Genomic DNA, 10,114 nt, shown 5'->3' on the forward strand with positions numbered 1-10,114 from the left:
TGACCACCCCCACAAAAAAATTCTTATGTTGAAATCCTAACCCCCATAACCTCATAGTGTGACTTACTTGGAGACAGGGTCTTTAAAGAGGTAATAAATGTTAAATGAGGTCACTAGTTTGGGTCCTAATCAAAAATGACTTCTGTCCTTATAAGGAGAGGATGCACAGGCACTACAGAGAAAAGGGATGTGAAAACACAGAGAGAAATGGCTGACCATGGACCAAGGAGAGAGGCCTTAGAGAAACCAATCCTCCTGACACCTTGATTGGGACCACTTAATCTCTAGAACTTTGAGAAAATAAACTTCTAATGTTGAAGCCACTCACACTGTTCTTTGTTATGGCAGCACTAACAAACTAGTACAGTGAACATTCACAATTTCTTGGTAATTCTACATATTTCTTTATCTTTTAAGGTTTAAAATTGAAGTAATTGTGCATAATTAGAGTGGTGTCATGGTATGTGCTCAATGTCTTAAAAAATAAATAATGTTAGATACTTTTATAGAGTTTAAAATTTGATTATTTACATTATCAACTGCTGTGTTTCTAATAAACAAAGAAATAAACATTGGGATAAAACCATTCTATGCAATTATGATAACTAATTGAAATAATATTCCATGATTTATGATTATATCTATGCCAGTTAATATTATGTAGGTAGTAGAAATTTTCTGGTCAAATATTCTCTAAAGTTCTTTGGATGGTTTAAAACGTATAATTTAGAAGCTCTGGATTAAATTATTTCTCCATTCACCCTAAATCAGATATTTGAGTGCTTTTATTTATTTATTTATTTATTTTTGCTGACCTGTTTTAATTTTAATTATCTGATATACTATGAGTCAGGTTAACTTACATCTTTTATCACCCCTGCCAGTAGAGTCAAATGCGAATTTGATCCCAGTTATACAGAGAGGATGCCCAGTTGATAATGCTGGGATTAACTTCTGAAATAGCCTCAGTACTTCTTCCCTAAAGAGTCTAAATTACATTTTAAATGATTGGCTTAGGTGAATTTTGGAGCCTAAAATGGCTTATAGAGTTCTTCCATTATACTTTATCACACAGTCTCCTCAAATCTAGCTTCAAGGGAGTCTTCCCTGTCACACAGAAGAGCAACCCTATTGAATCCTCCTAAGGCATGCCCTACAAAATTGCAGTTATATCACTGAGCCCAGTTGGCTCCAGTCACATCTGCTTCTCACCCCCCTTCCCCTCTCCTGACCAAAATGTGCTGTTAGTCTGTTGCGTGTTTTCTCATCCCGTCATTGCCAACGCCAAGCATTTCCCTTTGTTAGATCATCCTCCTTTTACCTTTGTAACTCTCCATGCCAGGTCTCTGAAACTGTAATTGAAAGAAATTCTTTCACACATTCCCAAATGTCAAATATTCCCTACATTTCTCAAAGTTCCTCTTCATTTTTCTCTGATGACCCAACTTCCTTAGTAAACTTTCAAATAGGAATAGTCTATTTCCCTTAAATCCTCACTTCAGCCTCAGGTAACCTAGTTTATTTACACTGTTTTTAGGTTGCCCTTCTTTTTGCTTCATCCACTCACCAAATATCTTCCTTTGCAAACGTTTGTCATCATTGCCTCTCATTTAGCTTATAAAAACTGGTTAATAATTTAAAAAAAAAACAGTTGATAATTATATCACTCTCTTTCCCTCCTTGTTCTTCTGATTTATCAATTACTTTATAGGTGCCACACCAACACCATTGAGAACATTACTTTGGGTTCACAATCATCCTTTCTTCTCCAACTCTCCTAAGCAACTTCAAACCTTCGTCCCAATAATGTGTGTCCTTATTATCCTCGACTTAGAGCCACACTTCATTTCTACATTATCACCCAGAACTGCTTGCCCCAAATACCATAACCTTGGGGCTTTCATTTAATGACTAAAACATATTATTCTGATAATCTTTTTTTTTTTTTTTTTTGAATGAGACATTAAGAGTGGATTTGGGGAAAGATGTAAAAATAGGTATTTCAGGATAAAGCATATATGTTTTTAAGATATCCTCTTTAAATAAGCACAATTTTTATTTTAAAGAATGCCTGGGGCTTCCCTGGTGGTGCAGTGGTTGAGAGTCCGTCTGCTGATGCAGGGGACACGGGTTCGTGCCCGGGTCCGGGAAGATCCCACATGCTGCAGAGAGGCTAGGCCCATGAGCCATGGCCGCTGAGCCTGTGCGTCCGGAGCCTGTGCTCTGCAACGGGAGAGGCCACAACAGTGAGAGGCCCGCGTACTGGAAAAAAAAAAAAAAAAAAAAAAAAAAGAATGCCTGATAGGATTTTTATATGCCCGGAATCAAAATTTAGCCCATTCTAAAAAAATCTACCAAATTCTTAAAAACATAGCCTATTTTTTGGTAACTAACCATTTATGAATTCAGTCTATTTTACTATTTTAATAGAATTATGTTACTTTAAAAAATAAACTTACCTGAAATTTGTGGGTGACAGATACATTCATATCCTTGCTTATTCCATTTTTCTCTTTTATTAATGCCACTGCCATTATTTTTATATGGCTTAAAGGAATATGAATCCAGCTCCTGGCAGTATTTCCCATAGAATGGAGGCTGGCAATGGCAGCTGTATATCTTGCTCCAAATTTCAGTAAGACATGTACCATGCCCAGAGCAAAGCTCCGAACTCAGATATTCCTGGCAGAACTGCTCTTTCACTGTTACATTTAGTCGAAGTCCCAGTTGACAAAGGGATGGACCACTTGGCATTACTGTGATGAAATAATGTGTCCCAACACTCAGCCACTGAGAATTAACAGTATGCATTCCTTTTAGATTGCAACCAAAAAGTAACTGATCTTCAGTTGTGGTATTTTGCAGACAGTCAATGAATGATGCTTCAGAAACATTCATCACATTTATTTCTGGATATTGAAGAGATGGTTCAGAAGAAATTACAAGGATGTCTCCTAATTGAATTTGCAAAGGGCAAATCTGGGGAACAACTTGATTGCCAGAAGTATTCATTTTAGTATTTACATCTCCAAACCAGCAATCCCCATAGAACTCCAGGCAGATGTTTTCTGTCACTGTCCAACTCACCACATATGTTGAGGGCTGTGTACGCCATTCTTCCATCAAGTGCCATTTACATGTTGTTCTTCCATTTATAAACATGCTGTGAAGAACCACCAGGCTCACAAGCATAATTAAATTGTCAGTCATTTTGGGAAATTGTGTTTTACAGTCTATCATGAAAGTGTCATAAATAATTGCTGCAAAATGGGCTTTCAGTATTGCTGGAAAATTCTAAGCAGATATTTTGTTCAAGGACTCCTGGGGACTGGCTTTCTTTCTCTATTCCCAAAGTGAAAGTAGATTTGATGACTGGATTTTGATCAAGAAACAGTAGAGTTCAATTGTTTAAAATATACCTTAAAACAGAAAAATAATACATTGTTAGTGAAGTTTTTCCTAACTTAATGATATAGAAAATTCTTACCTGTTTTCTGCAAGAACTGTGTCACCAACAGCTAGGCACCTTCTTTGTGAAACAAGGCCAGGAAAAATATGGTCAAGGTACGTTGTATCTCATCCTGCCATATATACTCACCTGCTTCTGAAAAGTGCTGGTATAATTACATAATTAAACCAGCAACTTACTACAGTCTTTTATACCAAGTTTCAGCATAACTGAAACACAGCAATAGTCAAGATCCTTTTTTATGGATGGTTTAATTTTTTTTCAGATACAAGTATCTCTCTCTGATTAGTTTTAGAAAAAAAATCTTAAAAACAACTAAGAATAAAAATGGTTCAAATATAATGTTTGTGTAATATTTTCTTACAAACATAAGACTTAAGGTGCCTGTTGGTGACAAAACATGTTCTTGTAATCCAAGAGGAGAGAGATCCCACATATGTAAAATATTCATGGAACATTCTGTTATACAAATGACTAAACTCAGAATGAGTCTTCACCCAACTTCTGCAGGAATGGTGGGAGGGTGGTAGGTAAAGATGGAAAAGGAAACATAAAATGGTTTAATGGAAGGATGATAAATAGAAATAGTGTGGCAGTAATGTTCTCCTTCATCACTCAACACTGATGTGGAAGGAGGGGTCAGGGGTCAATTCTGTTGGAAGGTACCATTACTGCCAGAGGGCAAGAAAACAAACAGGAATTTTGAGATTTAATATATTAAAATAATTTTAAAAAATAGTAACTAACACTCATTAAGGGTTTTCTCTGGCAAATCACTTTACTACTTAAGAAATAAGCTGTAATCCTCACAAAAAATTCAAATTTTCTAAAGAAAGATAAATGTAAAAGCATAATCTTTGGATTTTTGGATCAATGTTATTTATTTTTTCTATGTTCTTAGGCCACATGAGTTTTAATTCTCTCCACTGTTATATAGGTAAGAATATATTTAAAAGATTAATTTAAAGAAATTAATATAGTAGTATTGAATTAACAGGGCAGAATTAAAGATTGAATTAGACTATGTAAACCTATACAAGTCATTCATCAAATGGTAGCTTTTATTATTGTCCAATTTCACTCAGTAATCAACATCCACATTTGTCAATTTCAAAATCCCAGTATTCTCTAGTATACCTTGACTATTAATTAAAAATTGTTAAATGATTTTATGCCATTATATTATGTTATTAATTTGTTAGTTTATATCAGATATTTATGGTAACTCTAATATCTTGATGACTATTGTAAATCATGTAGAAATTAAATTTGAGTTATAAATTACCACTTTGCAAATTTAGTTGTGGCTATTATAAATCTGTAAAATACAAATTCACATAAGTAATATACTAGCCCTACCTTAATATTCATGTGGAAAATGTTAAATAATAAATTTCTTACAACTAAAAGTTATGTATAGTCATGTTCATTTAAAATATGTTAACCATAACTTTTGGATTTCAATTGAAAATGTTGCTAAGGTTAAAAGAATACCTTAAACAAATATATTTGATCCCAATCAATGTGAAAGACAATATGCTAAGTACTAGGAATTCATCAATCACCAAGTGAAATTAGGTATCAGTGTAAAGAACTAAGAACTTAATGAAGGAGGTAGATGGTTAGGCAAGCAACATCATCAAGTTACTATCAAAAGAATAGTCTAGAGCACTATAAAAACATGCAACCGGGACATTTAATAGGAAAGAAGGATAAACTTGGACAATGAAATGGAATCATCTAGGAAAATTGCCAAGGGAGGAGAATTCCAGGAGAAAAAAGTCTGTATAAAGATTTTGAAATGAGTGTGACACTGGATACCTTCCAAGAAGTGAGAGAAGTTGAGCTTTTAAGTGTAAAGGGCAGAGAACATATGATAAAATATAAGCTTTGAATTTAGAGAGAGATTATATCAAGAAGGGGTCAGCATTTTTGGTAAAGGAGCTCACATTTTATCTAAGGAAAATGGGAGTCTCTGGTAGATTTTTTGTAGCAGATTAACAATAGTAAATTTTATTTTAAGGATGTCAGTTTAGTAGGAGTGTGAGGAATGTATCTGTGGGTACACCTGGGAGAGTTGAAAATTTTGGGAGGGGTCAGTAACACTAATCTAGTGAAATAATAGAGATGGCATGATTACTACAGTGACAGTAGAAATATAATGATGCTGGTGGACTCCAAAAATATGTGAATGCTAGAATTATAAGGTCTTGAAGGCTGTTGACATAAGGAGAGAGAAGGAAACCCAGGAATAACAGGTGCAAAAATAAGATGGTAAGAGAGAAGGAATGTCAGAATCACTTAAGCATATACTGAATTTGAAGTGTGCCTGAGTGACTTTCTTGTAGAACTATCCAGATATCAATGGTGTATACAGATATGAGCACAGCAGAGAATCTGGACTAGGATTCTAAATCTTATCATATATTTTTGTATTTCGGTATGTATGTAAAATTTTTGGAAGGTTATTTTAAGATTGGAAAGTCTTGATCTTGTTAAAATTGTGAAGAAGGGATGCCTAAAGAAATAATAAAACAAATGAAAGAAGGCAAATGGCAATGAACACAGTGCAGGGTAGGAGGAAAGAGGAAAGATTGTTGTAGATTATTCAGCTTGTAACTTTGGTGGCAGGAAGTTGGGGAATTTCTCTTGTGGGATCTTCTATTTTCTCTGTGAGATAAGAGGTGATTGGTGGAAATCGTGTTTTTGGAAGAAAGAGGGGAATTAACAAGATTTGAAATAAACAGGGAAGAAAATGTGAGTGAATGCTCATTAAGAAAAAATAGAAGAATCACTAAGCAATATTGAAATATTTTTGTGACTGTAAATCACAATCTTACAGTAGTATCAGCCTGCACAGGTGCATTATTTTCCCAGTAGCCTAGTTAAAAAAATACAATAAAATATTAAGTAATTGATGGTTTGAAACAAACACAGTCACCAGCAAATTACATTTGCATTGAAACAGAATTAGATCTGTGTGATATTTTTAGACTAGCTGCAGATGTAAGCTCACATTACTGTGTGGCTAATCCTGTGCTTCTCAGAATTCTCTGCAACCCTAATTATTGTGCATTTATATTTTCTAAGAGAAAGTGACTTGATATATTGTATTTCCATTTCAAGAAAAATAAATAAAACAGCAAGCCAAGAAAAAAACAAAACAAAACAAACAGAAAAAATCTCTATGAGGTCAATTTTCATCTATATGCTGAGAACAAAGTGCTTTGGATTTTATTAGGATCAAAATTAATATGAACATCACATATGGATGTATTTGAATAAGAAGTTGTGATTTGGATTAAAAAGTTAGGTATAAGGATGGGTGACTCTGTTCTTCATTTATAAAGACATTCTTCAAATCCCATCCAAAGTAGAAGCTTAGTGACACTCTGCTCACTTCTAGACACATACAGATGTTCACAGTGTATACGAGAGTTCAATTCAGGAATTATTTTCATCCCATGTGATATTGTCATCTTATAAATTCTTGAGCCAAGAAGCCTAGAAATCCAGCGACTATGATGGAGCCATTGTACATAATAACAACCTTAACATCACTGAACAGCAATGCTACCAGGATAATATTTCACAGGAAAAACTACTGAGGAATTTTAGATAATGTGAGATGTATCACTTTTACAGTAGCTTAGTAGTTAGGTTACTCTAACAGAAAAAGCCCAACTTAGATTCAATTGTTAAAGAAACATAGATAATATTTCTCCCATTCCAATATACAAATCATCTTAAATCATCTCCTTTAAAAAAAAAGGAAATTGATTCAACCAAATAAATTTTATATAAGAAAAGAGTGATTTAAGTATAAAATGCCTATTATAGTGTTCAGATTATGATGGCATTCGATAAAAGGTAACTGAGTGAGGATTAGAAATAATGTGTGTAACGTTTGCATTGTGCTTAATACATAATATCATGAACTGTGGAAGCTTTTAATGAGTTTGTAGTTGATTCTATAACCAGTGATTTTTTTTTCTTTTTTCACCCCATTATGAAGTACAATCTACACAATAAATAGCTTTTTCTTTTTATAAATTATGTTATACTTGATAAAACATATACAGAAATGAAAATTAGAAGTGTAGAAAATAAGTGAACAGATATAAAATTTCTAATGTTCTGTACCTGACATTTAGAGTGTCCAGGGCACATTTGGGATACCACAGATTGGACTAAACTGTGGGTGGGGAAAAATTCATGTGTTTTGGAAATGCCAATATAGCTACCAGCAGCATGGAGGATGAAAATCCTAGCAGGGAGTCCAGAAAAGGGCAAGAATGGTAAATTTTTAAAATTAAAGTTGAGATAGAAGTAATGGAGAAGAGACAACCACCATAGAAGAACATTCAAAACCTGGTTACAAATAGAAGACAAGAGTGAGCCAAGGGGCTCAGATGAAAGATGGCAGATAATATAACAATAATGTTCAAGAGATTGGTGAAAGAAGATATTTCAAGATAACTGCACTTTTTGGAGGAAAACATTTCCAATTTTTTATTGAGTGAGTATTTATATAAATGATGTAGTGAGTTTACTAAATTTGATGATTACATGCAGCTTAATTGGTGTAACAAGAACAAGAAAGTTAGAGTTAGATGGTGGGTTTATAAAAGTTAAGAGAAAAATTCAATGTAGAAAACTCTTTGAAAAACAAATTGCTTAAGAGGAAAGGAGAGTGAATAAAGAAGTCACCAAGGTAGAATTAAAATTTCATTTTAGATATGAGGAAATTTCAATGAGGAAAAGCTACAGTTAATGAAACCATGTAAATTATACCTGCCATAATCTAGTTAATATATAATACCTGAGCCCAAAATGGGAATGGGAATGGAAAGAAAAATCAATGTGTTTTACTTCTAATGAAGAATTCATGATACTTGGTAACTAACAGAATATAAAGTATAAAGGGGTCACCATCTTAAGGACTATCATTTTATTTACAATTATGAATTTTATATTAACTTTTCTATGTCTTGTGGTTGGTTAAACTGTATAAACCATTCCATTTCATGTAAGGTATTGTTAAAAGTTATAGAGATTATTGTTGACACATTGGAATATACCCTGAAGAGTTAGAAATTATTTAATCCTAATTTTAAAATACTACCTCAGCAAGATTGCCATTTTCTGAAGGCTGAAATATTAAAGTTAAACAGAAAATGATGACACAATAACACCATGCATTTGACCAATGTAATTATTTGCTTTTAGGAAACAGAAAAGTTTTTGTGAAATTAAAATCAGTTAAATTATGCTTTATGATAGACTTCCTTTCTCCTCACATTTAACTAAGAATATTATCTTATTTTTCAATCGCTTTTTAATTAAATGAAACTTTCTTTCCATTGTCTATGCATTTTATTTTCCATAAAAATTAAAAATAGTGACCTTTCATTGAAATATATAGCTAAAATATATGAAAAAACAGAAGCTATATGTGACTTATAGCCAAAAATGTTTTGAGAGTTGAAACTACCTTTCTAGTCCTTTCTTTCTAAAATCTGTTTCTTGGCAATGTTAAATGCCATAGAAGTCTTGGACTTTCCTAAATATTTTAGTATGTACTAGAGATATAATTACCCCTTGTTGAAGTTGAATGATTTTTAAATCTAGTGAAATCTGCTGGAGTCCCCTATTCATTGAGGATCTGAATGTCTAGATGTCTAAAGAAAAAAATTGGGGCTATGGTGGACAATGACACTGACCTGGACAGGGCCACAGAAGGCCTCCTTTGAATCATTTCAGATATAGACCAAAATATATAAAATCAAGAAAATCCTGTTTTACCTTATATGTTAAAATAAAGCTTATAAGTTACTCTTTGAAAACCAAAACAGGAGTACAGAATTTGGGATGCTCACTCTTAAACTGAAAAAGTGGTTCTATTTGCAATGTAATTTGTGTGAAAATAAAACAAAAAATACTGTCATAGAAACAAACTCAAGACAATTCTTTCTTATTAAATGTTTTAAGGAAGTTAAAGGGAGAGTAAACTCCAGTCAAGAAAGGGTAAAAGTAGGGGCCATAACAAAACTGCTGGAAAAAAAGAAAATGAACTAAAAAAGATATTGTGAAAGTGAAAAAAAAAGAATTAAAACACAAAGACAGTGAAAAATGATATAGACAGCAGACTATTGTATGTGACCCTAACATAGCCAAAATAAAGTGTCTTCTATTAAAGTGACAAAAGTGTAGAATAAATTGTTTTCTGAACATACTCAAATTGTATTTTATTATCACTAAAGTTAAAACATTTAATAATTTAAATTATTAGAATGATATTTCATGAGGCACTTAATGAAGTGAAAGCAGTCCTCCACTCTCAGAATCAATACTTGCCTGTCCAACACCCCATAGACTGTACATTCAACTCTTTAATCTTTTTATCCTCAAGAAATTACTTCTATGTTGCCACATTATTTACATATATGTGTTTAATTTTTAACAGAGAGGTTTTTTTTTATAGAAGAGTTTCAGGTTTACAGAATTACAGGAAGAGTGCAGTGTTCTTGTATACAACACAGCATCCAGTTTCCACTATTTCTATTGTCATCACATCATGTTGAAGGTACATAGTGTCAATATGACTAATCACTGTTTAGGTTAATCTTGGCCACCTGGCTTGAG

The 10,114-nt window shown here is 33.1% G+C and overlaps 1 protein-coding gene across 1 annotated transcript in view; it reads right to left on the reverse strand.

Moving 5' to 3' along the window:
- Positions 1–3,210, reverse strand: part of EYS (eyes shut homolog) — a 1,661,361-nt gene extending 1,658,151 nt beyond the window's left edge. Inside the window, exon 1 of the mRNA XM_060283543.1 lies at positions 2,460–3,210. Coding sequence (XP_060139526.1) covers positions 2,460–3,210 — 751 coding nt within the window. The remainder of the gene's footprint in view (positions 1–2,459) is intronic.
- Positions 3,211–10,114: the final 6,904 nt, after the last annotated feature.

Source organism: Globicephala melas, chromosome 14 (genome assembly GCF_963455315.2).
Source record: "Globicephala melas chromosome 14, mGloMel1.2, whole genome shotgun sequence".
In the NCBI taxonomy this organism is placed as follows: Eukaryota; Metazoa; Chordata; class Mammalia; order Artiodactyla; family Delphinidae; genus Globicephala; species Globicephala melas.